The 13,177-nt window shown below is 34.1% G+C and overlaps 1 protein-coding gene across 2 annotated transcripts; it reads right to left on the bottom strand.

The window, feature by feature from the left end:
• Nucleotides 1–2,017: 2,017 nt before the first annotated feature.
• On the bottom strand, nucleotides 2,018–5,114 carry LOC119641233 (phospholipid scramblase 1). Of its 2 annotated transcripts, none has more exons than XM_038039795.1 (7): nucleotides 5,110–5,114; nucleotides 4,886–4,989; nucleotides 4,790–4,828; nucleotides 4,589–4,723; nucleotides 4,127–4,521; nucleotides 3,251–3,394; nucleotides 2,018–2,390 (listed from the first exon to the last, which is right to left on the bottom strand). In XM_038039795.1, the coding sequence occupies exons 2-7, from the start codon at nucleotides 4,965–4,967 to the stop codon at nucleotides 2,361–2,363; spliced, it is 825 nt and encodes a 274-aa protein (XP_037895723.1). In that variant the 5' UTR covers nucleotides 4,968–4,989; nucleotides 5,110–5,114; the 3' UTR covers nucleotides 2,018–2,360. The 2 variants fall into 2 exon arrangements, with proteins under 2 accessions (XP_037895723.1, XP_037895722.1); XM_038039794.1 differs by lacking the exon at nucleotides 5,110–5,114 and adding an exon at nucleotides 5,061–5,096.
• Nucleotides 5,115–13,177: the final 8,063 nt, after the last annotated feature.

The following is a 13,177-nucleotide window of genomic DNA, read 5'->3' as shown; positions in this document are numbered from 1 at the left end:
CGAGCGAAGTTTCCTAACAAACACTTATATATGACCTGCGCTTATATTCCCCCAAATTTGGATATCTCCATATATAAGAAACAAGCGGCCCTCATTTGTGAAGCGGCCAAGCATTCTAAATCCACCGATTTAGTCATTGCGTTGGGTGACTTCAATTTGCCTCAAGTCACTTTGTGTTACGGTGATACTTCTGGCTGTCTGAGTCCTACTTCAACATCTGATCTGTTGTATTCTTTAACGAATTATTCGATTATAGTAGGTTGCTTGATGTCTGCTTTGCCAATTTCCCTGAGATTTGTGTTAATCGTTGTCTTCCTTTTAATTTATCTGAGGATCCTTCTCATCAAGCATTGGGTGTTTTCTTTCATTACAAGCGTGATGGTTCGTTGAACTTCTGTAACGTTCCAAATTCAACTTTTTCAAATAAATTTTATGATTTCCATAAAATCAATGTGTCAATGCTAAAATATCACCTTTCACATATTGTGCTTGGTTTTTCAACGCGAAGTATTGAAAGCTTACTGCCATCGTTTTATAATATTGTTTCGAAAATCCCAAATTCAGTTAACATCAGCTAAGTAATTTTCGTAATAATTATTCCCTAAAAAAGGAAAAACCAAATGAGCATTCGCAGGCGCCTCATGAAGGTGCAGGCCGATGAAAACGATTATCGGAAAGGCAAACAGGTAAAAGCTAAGTGCATATTCGCAGGCTCGTCATGCAGGTGCAGGCCGATGAAAACGATTAGAAGAAAAACCAGGCTGGGGTTAGACCATAACCATAAATTTAGGTATAGTAAGGTGCTTGTAAAATTGTATATAAATAGAATATTTGTGAAAAGTAAAGTCAGTCTGGCAAGAACGTAGAAGTTGGGAGTACGGCCAAAAATTGTAAATAAATGATCCTACTATTAAGGAATATAATTGCAAATCAAAGAACTTTGAAGTGTATTTCTCTTGATCAAAATATCCACGATCTAGTGATACGGACTGTATCTAGTAAAAGAGAATTTCATAGCAATATATTTTGAACTCATATCAATCGTATGTAAAAGCATTATTTTTTTGTTATTTTGCTGCTCTTCCTCTTGCTGTTCTTATATTTTCCAATTTAAAAATTGCAAGTAATAATTTGAGTTGCTCTCCGAACCGTCGCGTTATTTAAAAAAAAATATTATAAAATAGACTTACATTTACTCTTTATATGGTGTGGAGTTCCTAAAAATAGACATACATGGTTCAATTTTGTATTGTGAACCTGTAATCAAATATTTCAATTAAGCTATGCCAGGTTAATTCTATCTTGTAAGCGATTTATTGCCAAATCGCTTTTTTCCAAAACAAAGTAATATTTTCTTTATTACAGACGTGTGTATTAAATTGAAACTAATGATTAATTAATTTATTCGCTTTCTAATATTGCGTCATACAAAATCTGTTATAGCGTGTAATTTTCCATTTCATCATCATTAAAAATATTGTATTTATTTTTATGCACATGTATTTTTACTTATTTTTATGTATTTTTATGTGGTGCGGAGAAGGGAGAATAAATATTTCCAATATGTACATTCTAATAAATGGTCGATCATTTACTTACTCTCTCAAGTTGTGAAATTCGAAGATCGCTCATTTACTTACTCTCTTAAGTTGTGAAATTCGAAGTTCGGTCATTTACTTATATATATATAGATGTGATAGATACTCATTTTTAAATGCAACCCTGAAAGCAGAAAAGGCGTCGCCATTTCTGTTAAATGGGATGAAGTAACAGAAAAGACGTCGTCGTTTCTCTTAGCTGTCTCAGATAATAGGATTAATTACGTTTCATATAGTGCATACTTTTAGGCTTATGAGTTAAGTGCTAAGTAGGTAGAGGAGGACGGTCTAAATACTTCTAATGCTGAGGTAGTCATGACCACGAATATCGCTAATATATTATAAAGCTTGAGCTTATTTCTCCATCTCCTAAACAGATAAAGGAGGGGCCTAATTAAGTGAAAAAGATTAGGTTTGATTTTTTTGTTTGGCGTCAATACAGTAAATGCTAAAGAAAGATCGAATTACAATTGATATATCTGTCTAGAAGTGTTCTTGCAATAATTAAAAGCAAGAAGCTACACATTGTTCTGATAACTTAATGGATATATATAAGTATAGGTACACCCACAAAAACTTTATGCTGGAATATAAAATAATTAGGGCTACAAAAAATGCGTGCACTTGCGTATTTATGTTCGAGGATTTTATTTATTTAGGAAGTAGGAATTTATCCCTTCTCTCGGATTCGGTGAGTTTTCTATCAACACTATAAATTTGTAAAACGGCATTTTTCCCTTAAAATTATGTTGACGTTTGCTGTTAAAATCTATTATGAAAATATTGATATTCCTGGAATAAATAAAAGTTGGTTAGATTAGAATTATACGGTCGCCGACTTAAGGATTTGTTTTTATATCCAAAAAAATGGAGATTCGAACAAACCGATATAAACGTCATAGCTCTTATAAAGTACATACACAAGATCCTTCGTCACAATGCTTGTCCGTCCTATTTCGCCCACACACTAACATCCAGCAACGGCAGCTTGGAGGTTGTTACAATAGAGGAAATACTTATATTCAAAAGCAAATTATATTCCCATATACGATAGAAAAAAGATCTATTTTCCCTTTATCAGGAGTTGTTATACATAGAAACTAAATGAATTAATGTCCTGAACATATCTTTTTCTTTTTTTTTTTGTATATGGAAAGTAAGCATGGACTAAATCAGTGGGATATATTGCTTATATGTTCAGATCAATGATAGTTTCTACAATAGTGATAAGGTTTGAATGCATGACGGAGAATTGACAATGAGTTGTGCTTTTGGGGTGATTAAAAAAAAATCTATCAAAAACTTCAGAAAAAAAGCAAAAAATACAAAACAAGTAAAGACACTATATCATAAGTAAGACGTTACGTGGGAAATTGTCGGAATGCATTTCGGGCTGCATGCCCGATCTGAACCATCTTTAATAGTCTTCGTTCTTGGCTCAAAATACGTCAGTGTACCACATGTCATCAAAATATTTCAAAAATTGTAGCCTTTAGGTTAAACACAGATAAAGAGGACAGACAGACGGGCACTTTTATTATTCTGATCGCTTCAGATTGATTCAGAAAAGCGTCGTAGTAGCAATTATCAATACCTCAAAATATTCAATCCGGACCGAGTATCATTAGCTTTGTTTTTGGATTTTAACTTACCAGTAAGAAAGCTGAACCTAAAATTAAAGCTTTTTCTTTAGCCGTTAATTTTGAATCACTAAAGTAAATGTTGAGGGTATACTGCGATTTAAGCGTGGACCATTTATGATCAATTGAAGCTCTCAGCACATCTCCAGAATGTACCTTTTCAAATTAAAAAGCCGAAAATAAAAAAAAAAAACCAAGGAAGAACGTTATAATCGGGCAAGTCCGACCATTAAATACCCTACACCACATTGTCTAACACAATTCCTATTGTGATTATAAAACACAAAAATTATACCGTGTCTCTATATAAAGGCATATTTTTCATGTACGTATTATTGGAGAAGCGAGCCCAAAACGCAATCTAATGTAGTACATATAACGACTTTTCAGAATAGGGCGTTATATATAATATATATCTATATATACTTTTTTATACTGGAAAGTCGTTATACGGAAAAAATAGTGATTTTCAAAACTTTTTGGGAAAAGTGGCTAAATAGTTGTATTTCGGCAATGTACATTGATACGATAACTTTGGACTTATATATATATATATATATATATATATATATATGTGGGGAGTGGCGGAAAAGTGGACTGACCCGAACCAACAACGAAGGCCAAAAAACGTCGCTGTGCCAAATTTCATCGAAATATTTTAAAAATTGTGACCTGTGGCTTGAACACAACTTTATATTGACAAACATCAGACGGACAGACGGACGGACAGGCTTAGATAAATTCAGATAATGATTCTGAATCGATTAATATAATAAAAGGTGGGCCCACCTTAAGCCCTTCTGCGTGTTACATACGACCGCACTAAGTTAATATACCCTGTACCACAAGTGGTGAATGGTATAAAAATTCCAAATAAAAAAATTTTACCCTAAAATAAGTCTCTTTCGTGGAATAACAACCACTTCGACAAGCCATGAAACGGGGACCTTCTATATAAAACATTAACGCCCCGGTGCTACCGTCTTCAATAAAGTATCGTGGCTTTAAACTAATTGGCGATTGTACAACACGTCCTAATAAATGACCAGGCGGTACCCAAACTTCAAATTGCTTAGATAGGCAGCACAATGAACTTAAAGCGAATGATTTACGCAAGAGTAACGCTTCTTGATATGTCTTATCGATTACATGCAGCTGAAAAGGACGCCAGCAACCACACATTAAAAAGTTTGTTTGCGAAGAGCTTTCAGTAACGGCATACAAGGCCTCACCAAGAGGTGAACGTACAATAAAGCGGTTTTCTGGGCAAATGGCGGTGAGAGCTTAAAAAACAAACAAAAAGTGTACACGCAACGGAAATTGAAATATTGTCAAGAGAAAAATACTTACAATCATTGAATTCAAATGTTTGTTCGATATGTACTGAAGGTAAATCCTTTAAGAAATCATAACCCGTCATTGGGACATAAGTGGTTATTCCGATGTTTGATTCCACTCTAGTAACAGGTAAAGGTAAGCGTTGAGCTTATAAGGCAAAGTAAAAAAAGATTAAACGAGCATTGAAAACGGAAAAGACATAAATGTTTATACCTCCGGGTTGAAAAGTTACATTAACGGGCACGTCAAGGACTAAAAAGAAGAAAAGCAATTTAAAAATACTTTAAAACAAATTTTAAATTTATGCACCATTTGATTCCTTGGGAGTCTGTTGAGACGTATCTGCACCTGTGTCTTGATATAAATTTCGAATAGCATCGTTTTGTAACATATTCACTTCGTTTTCGGTTTTTCTTTATTTAAAAAAAAAAAAATATTCAGTTTATAAAAATTTGTATGTTCTACTGGGTGAATTGAATTTTACTCTACTTTCCACTACTAATTATTGATTTCTATTAAAAATTTCAACATACCTGATAACACAACTGGTATCTGTGACTAACAAATTGATAAGAGTTTATCATTGTGGGCTATTTAAGGGAAAAGAAAAGAAATATATATCGTTACAATAACAATTTACAAGCTAAAAACAGCCTAGTGGGTGATAAGTCATTATTAAATACCCTACATCATCCCAGAACGCTTCACATAACAGCTTTTCAAAATAATGGCGCATATTGGAAGCGTTCGAAAAAGAGGTCCGATTCGAAGCATTTTCAGTAGCGTTCGTCCATGGGACTAATTTCATCAAAATATCTCAGAAATAACAACCTCGAGGTTAAACATAAGAAAACAAGGCAGACAGACGGACAGACAAGCTTAAAATCATTTTCTGAACTGATCAGCATAATAAAAGAAGAGCCTACCATATCAAGTCAAGAGCGCCGGTCAATGAGTGCAACTTCTGAAGGAATACATATATAAGTCAATTGTTCAATTCCAATCAAGTTTATTTAACCAAGCCTATCAATTAGGTATTTGGGATTCTTCTGATAGCAGGAGCTATTTTGTAATTTCAAGTGGACACTTATTTTCACATGGTTGGCATTTTACATACGCTTATTCTCTAAAGGCACCAATTTATTTTCAAAATCTTAATTTGAAAATGGATGGCTTAACCGAGGATTAAAATTGTATTTTATAGCTCACTATTTGATAGTTTGAAAGTATGACATTTCTTCGAAAACTATATCAATAACTTCAGAATTCCCTGAGGCGTTGTATTGTAGAGAATAATATAAACTTTTGACAATTTTACTTGAACATTTTAATAATAAAACAAACATATTAATCAATAAAAATGTTTATGAATTACAATAATATGTTTGGTGCGGCGCGTTCCGTTCCCCCTTGGCCGACTTAAACGGTGGCATAAGTCACCAAACTCAGCTCCATTCAGAGGTGGGCGCCTACGCCTAGGCCTAGGCCGCGTGGGCGACGATTGTTTCCGATTTTCGGCGCCCTCATCTCGTTTCGGCAGCTAATCATCTTTGGATGGATAGATTACATTCCGAATTCCCTCGACATTGCGGCGCTCATTGCGCCAATCGTCCATGGCTTCGTTTTTGCCTACAAAAAAAAAAATTTTATTATTAAATCAAAATTAATAAAAACATTGTAAAACTTACTGTTATTCATGTTGACTTCAGCCATTGCTATTTTTATTTAAAATGACGCTCGTTTCCAGCATTGTACATATGTATAAGTATATACAACAAGAACAACAGCAACACTTGTTCCTGTGCTTATATTACGCACATATCGCAAGAGTTGTAAGTGACAGTAGTAAAAAAAGCAAAAAAGTTAATTATTTACCTTCATTATGATATCATATTTTATTAAATTTTTTATTTTAAATATGTTTTTGCCAAGTAAATTTATCAAAAATAGAAATTATTATGCGAGATTATATATTATATATAGTACGACCATTAAGATCATCATTATTCACGATGTTTCAATCAAGAAATTAAACGAAATTCATACATAATGTAGTGAGATTTCATTTTCGCCATTCATATTTATTTATAGGAAAGCAACTCTGTGATCTCTTCATATATGCTCCTTTTCTTATATACCTGATAACGGCTTTTTGGGAAACAAAGAAAATTTTGCATGGCCCTCGCAATCATTTCAAACAAGAGATTATTCGAAAAGTAATCACAGAACGGCAAACAGCAGTTATTTCAACTCAACAAAATTTACCCAAAAGTGTTAAAGCGTTTTAAATATTATTAATTGAAAAAGTTAAAGTAGTTAAAAGTTTGATCTATTGACTGGTGAGTGCGTTTTTCACAATTTCCTTTGGTATTTCCCAGATCATCATGTGACAAACATGATTGCAGTAAAACCAAAAGAAAAAAAAGAAAAATCTTTATAGCTGGTGATCATTTCATCTAATTATTGGTTTATTTCATATTATTTCGATTTTGAACGCTAGTTGCCAATTCTAGAACAATGGATTGTAGACATCTCTAGATGATCCGTCACATAAGTCACAAAAAATTAGCGGCATATAACAACAAATACCTACGCCGCCATATACATGTAGTTGTATGTACTTGTTGTTGTTATATTAGCCATTGCTTTTGATTGCTTTTGCACACAATCGTTATTGGCGATATATATCAATTGTATGTACAAGTGAATGCAAGCATACTTGTACATACTTGTTCATTTTTGTTGTTGGATTAGCCATTTCTTTTTTAAATTATGCGGAAAGTTTTTCCTGCTCGTGGTTGCAAATGCAATAGTTGCAAATTTTTTATTTTTTTTGGAAATTACGTCTTTTATAATGAAATCTAACTGTCGCTCGGCAATCCAGTTTCACTATAGAACTCCTACCAATAAAAGAAATGAAAATTAAAAAGGGCTTCTATGTCAAGATGTATTACGATTCCGAAATCACATTTAACATTAACTAAGACTCCAAATTTAATGCTAACAACTAAAAAAAAATTAGTTGGATTATACTGTGAACTTCATAGCATTGGAATGTTCAGCGGAAAGTTTTTAAAATGCTTAATTAAACCTATGGTTTAGAGTCCATTGACAATAATCTGCTGTTACTATTCGAATATTAGCTATGTCTAAATAAATAAGTCAGTAACGTATTTTTTTCAAAATTTTCATGCCTTTAATTTCATTTTCATAACAAATTATTTAAAATCTCATTATTAGTTTATTACGATTAATGTTTTCAGATGATTTAATATTTTCATTGAATTTTTTATGATTTAAAGATTTCTGCCCGGAACATTATTGATATCAATTTTTCATCGATTCGATTTTAAAATTCGTTGTTAGTTCTTGGAGTGATTTGTTTGGTCAATTCCGGTAACGGGCGAGGCTCAAATACATCGAACAGATGTTTTCAGGATTATGGTATTGAAGATTCTTCATCTACGAGTACAGTAAAATGTCTGAGTGTTTATAAAAGTGGAACCGTACCTGAGGGTGTTTCCTTTTATAGGACGTAAGATTCATATATAGCCAAATTACGTGCAGCAATAATGAGATTAAGTAATATCACGTCTGTAATACGCACGCGCGTTTCAATGGAAATATCAACTTGTATTTCTTCTTGCATAATTTTTGTCTCATTCTCAGTTAACACAATTTCGTTTCGTTTTTGTTGATCGCATCGAGCACGTTAAACGAACACGAACGAATCGAAGGATGAACATTTTGCGGTGCAAGGGTATACATTACCGCAAACTTCATGAAATCGAAATGTTAGTATCTTTGTGGATTGCTCTTCTACACTTTTCATATTTCAGCATTTTCAGCATGAGGAATACTTTCATTAATATTGCGAAGTCAATGTTTGTTTATTTTATTTAAATTTTATTTATATGAGAAAATTTACTGAAATTTAAAGAATACTTTCTTGTTAAAGTAAAGATAATATGATGGATATATTGTCGATATTCGCCTCTTCAGTCCCTCTTTCTTGTCAAAAATATTTTCTTTTTGTATCAAATTCACGATTCTTTTTATTAAGACATTTTTCCGTTAGCGCCACGTTCCTGTCTCAGAAGAATTTTATTCTTATGCTAATTAGAACACAAAAGATTTTAAGGATAATATTGAATGCATTTTCGAGTAAGTTATTAAGATCACTAGTAAAGAAAGAAATATTAATTTTAATTTGTCAAAACTACGAGGTTGTCCTTATTTCTATGGCCAGGTGGTTTTATTTAAATGTTACTTATCGCCTTCGTATTCGTATTGCTAGAGAATTGAACTTTTCTAATGAAACAGGAATTAAGGGATAGATAACAGAAACTCGAATGTGTAATAAATAGAATTATGATAATAATAAAAGGACTGATAAAAATCCCTTGCATTCCTAATTATTCATACATGTAGAGAGAAAGTTCACAAACAATTTACATCCGATTCAAGTTTCAAGCCGCAACCTTTTTCTGAAGGGCTTACCTATATGGGGTATATAGGGTATGATCCAAAAAGTATTCCCATATGGTTGAAATTTGGTCCATCTAATTATAATAATGAATAAATTTTTCATCATAAAACATTAACAAAAATATGTAATGTTTTTAAATTTTAACTTGCCCTACTACTACTGCAAATTGGCGAGCCTGCGTAAAATAAAACCGTAATAGAAACTTAATGGTTGTGACGAAGTGTTGCCCTCAGCCGAAGCTGAAATCCAACGAAGAACGTGTGAAATCAATCTTAAAAAAAAAAATTGAAAAAACCAAACGTATATGTATAGGTATCCAGTTAATGGATAGCAATCTTAAAAGTTATTTACCGCCCTTGTGGATATGTTTGGATTAGTGTGGCCTTTTATGGGTTTCATCTAATCGTACGTATGTGCAAACGTCTATCACGAACTTCATGCGCGAAGTGTAATCGATCTTCTAAGGCTCTCATCAACAAAATAACCCGCATTTAATAACCCGTCCTAAGAATAGCGGGGCTGTTTGAATAAAGAATAAGTCATCTATTGAAACGCTTGTCAGTTAGATAGAAGGAATTTTAAGTTAGAACAGCAAACATCTCCTGAGCAAGTTTTTCTGCACGGGGCGAATCTGTGCGTATTGCATCTTTGAAAATTGCGTCAGTTAATGTTTGGATGGTTTTATTTGATTGGAACAAACCAAACCTATCTAATCACCTCCTCGAATAAATTGGAAATGGAGAATTAACTAAAATTTATTTATGAATACCTCAAATAAATCGATGTATGACTAAGTTCATTCATTTATATTCTACAAACATATATATACATATATATATATATGTATATATATATATATATATATATGTTGTTAGATATTCAATTATTAACTTACTTCTATTAAGCAAAAATATTAATTATCATACAAAATTACAAAAATCATTTAATATCTTTTGCAATTATTTGAAATTTTCACAAAGTTTCGATATGGTATAGGTTTTATGTTCTCATAAAAAAAGTAAAATACAAAGTAAAGGTGATGGGAACTTTTTTTAAACGCCCATTAGCACTACACAAAATGACAGAACGCACTAACGCACAAAGACAAGTTGACAGCTTAAATAATGAATGCATGTAAAAACTAAGCAAAAATTTTATATGCGACTTGAGACGAATCTTGAATACTCGTCGTAGTTGCAATAGTTGTAACTTCCACCTTTTAAAAATTATTAATTGTGGGTATGCCATTTACCGCTTGGTGTAAAATTTTACATCGATATGTGGAGTAATGCCTATGTTAAGAACACTGCCTGAGATTTCTTTTGAAAAGCCAAAAAAATACTTCAACATAAGTTTCACGAAATAATTCGCTCTGCATAGCATCTTCGCGAACATTTTTTGATTTCATTTATGTAGTTTTCTGGGTTGTATGTAGGATTTGAATTTAATATTTTTTCGTTGGGCATGTATGGCGATTTTCCATATATCTGTTCAAAAGGTGTATATTGTGTTTCTACGTGAGGGGTAGTGTAGTATGATATACATTTATCCCAATCATTGCTTGTTGCAAAGGCTAAAAGGTATTCGTTAAGAACTCTGTGATTTCTTTCGATTGTGCCTAAAGTTTCATGGTGGTAGGGTGTTGAGAACTTTTGTTCGATATTTGGTAACAGACAAATTTCTTTTATTAATTCATTGTCGAACTCTGTTCGTATATAATTGGTTTGTCGTTTTCGTGTTTACTTGGGGATTTGCTTGCGTAGGCGATGGGTAAGTCTTGACCTATTTCTCCTTGTGATAGTACTGCTCCTAAGGCGTAATTTGATGCATCAGTTGTTAAAATGAAGGGTTTATCGAAATTTGGATATTGTAATGTAGGTGGGGACATCAGTTTGCTTTTGAGTTCTAGGAATGCCTGATTACATTGGTTTATCCATTCGAAGTCTTTACCTTTTTTGAGGAGATCGTTTAGTGGTTGTGCTATGTTAGCAAAATCTTTTATAAATTTCCTGTAATAGTTGCAAAATGCTACAAACCTTCTTACTTCGTCTGTATTTTTCTGTTGGGGATAGCTTTTAATTGTTTCGTACTTCCAGACGGTTAAGGAGACTAAGCCCATCTTGGACACCATCAACAACTTCGTAGAGATAATGGATGGCTGCTGGAGGCTTACCCAGGCATAAATATACACGCCTACAGGGTAAGCCAAGACCTCTTGGACAGATTTTTCTGCAAGATGGCGCCAAGCAAGAGAACGAGAACAAGACCGGTGGAAGATATAATGATGCTGGGCACACGCTTAACCAAACGACGAGTAGAATTTTGGAGAGGCGGATCCAGAACTGTTGGCGATTATGAGCTCACTGAAAAGCTGGATTACAAGACAACAGCCAAGGCCGAAAATGAATTTCTGCTATACGACGAGGCGGAATACTTCAGGCTGCTCACAAGCTATGGAATGGCGCAATATACTCGTGAGCAGCTAAGATGCCAAGCATGCCTAAGCGACCTAACACTGAGGAAGGAAGAAGTATGCTCCGAAATTGATGGCAAACTAGTCGCCAATGAACCGGAACAGAAAGAAATCCTGGCTAATAAGGATCTGGAACCCGAATTTCCGAGGCGTAATGTGCTTAGTGTTCTTTTGGAAGCCATGAGCATCTACTTGGCAATAATGAAGTTTCATATGGTCGACCCCAACATCGGCAAGCGCACCCAAGCGACAATAGTGAAGCAGCTTGCCTTCTTCAAGAAAAGAGGCTCCTGCCCCAATCAAGTTCCACTCGCTCCGTTCACCGCCTCATATCGATGAAAATTCGCTGCATGCTAAAGGTAAGTTTGCATTTATCGTTACTTATTATTATGTATAGTTTATTCATCTCTTTTTATTTTATTTTAGGTTAAAGAGCATGCTTCCTTTTGCACCTCCACTCATCGTTTCAGCAGAATGGGATACTTCCGTAGGCCAGTGGTAAGTTTGTGATCATCTTTGTATATAAAATTTATTAATCACAATATTTTTCTTTTGCAGATGTCAGCACACCGGCATAGCACAAATTTTTATTTATTTATATGTATGTATGTATTAGCGGGGCTTTTTATTTGTTACGTATTACCACATATTATTTTGTATTACTATGTATTATTATTATTATTATTGTAAATACTATTGTAATTTCTAATTATGTATATAATGGTGTAGGTCTACGGGGGAGCCAGCCATTTCAAACAATTGCGTCTATCACGGTACCCCAAGGGTGATGCGGAAAACCGTAAAAATCAGGCTCTGCACATTCTTGAACTTTGCGGTTGTATGGAAGAAGCCTTCGTGATGGTGGTCGCTTTTAGTTTACAGGTAAGCTGTTGAGGATAGAATTATTTACAGTCAAAATTCGTAGACTTACATCTCGGGTAAGACAAAAGTCTTGTGAGCAGTGCCGGAAATGCTGAGATGTGCTTCTCCTACGTCAACTTTTTAAAAAAGCTGCCGCAGATTGCTTTTTAAAATATTCGAACTAAAAGCACAACATAATTCTCTTCCATTTCTTGTTTATCAGCGCGTACTGCATGTCGACAATGCTCATTGTATGTTTGTGACGGGACTGCAGTTTTTACCTGTTACAAACGAAGAAGGTCCGCCAGTATCTAACGACACGGCCGTTTGAGGTGCTTCACCGCTCTTTGACCACGATCGTTTTCGCACAGGGTTATCGTATGTGATCCATTTCTCATCTCCTGTCACCATCCGTTTAAGATATGGGTCTATCTCATTCCGTTTGGCCAAGGCTTTGCAGATGGAAATTCGATCCATCATGTTTTTTTCTGTTAATTGGTGTGGCACCCAAACATCGAGCTTCTTTTTGAATCCAGCTTTGTGTAAATGGTTTAAAACTGTTTTATGGTCGATTTTTAGCTCCTGGGCGATGTTACGACTGCTAACATGCCGGTCAACTTCGATCATTTCTCCGATTTTATCGACATTTTCGACGACCGGCCTACCTGTGCGAGGTGCATCTTTAACATCAAAAATTCCTGAACGGAATCTACGAGACCAAAATTGCACATAATTGGCTGTTACAGTATCGGAACCATAAACACCATTCAGAATTTTA

The sequence above is a fragment of the Glossina fuscipes genome, unplaced genomic scaffold, assembly GCF_014805625.2.
Source record: "Glossina fuscipes isolate IAEA_lab_2018 unplaced genomic scaffold, Yale_Gfus_2 147, whole genome shotgun sequence".
Lineage (NCBI taxonomy): Eukaryota > Metazoa > Arthropoda > Insecta > Diptera > Glossinidae > Glossina > Glossina fuscipes.
The sequence above is the reverse complement of the archived record's forward strand: the minus strand, read 5'-3'. Positions and strand labels throughout refer to the sequence as shown.

Excerpts from the sequence above, each read along its gene's own strand:
- LOC119641233 (XM_038039795.1), bottom strand. The coding sequence starts at position 4,967 with ATGTTACAAAACGATGCTATTCGAAATTTATATCAAGACACAGGTGCA. Across the intron at positions 4,724-4,789 it reads TGTAACTTTTCAACCCGGAG|CTCAACGCTTACCTTTACCT; the intron begins GTATAAACATTT and ends TTGCCTTATAAG. Across the intron at positions 3,395-4,126 it reads CGAAAGAGACTTATTTTAGG|GTACATTCTGGAGATGTGCT; the intron begins GTAAAATTTTTT and ends TAATTTGAAAAG.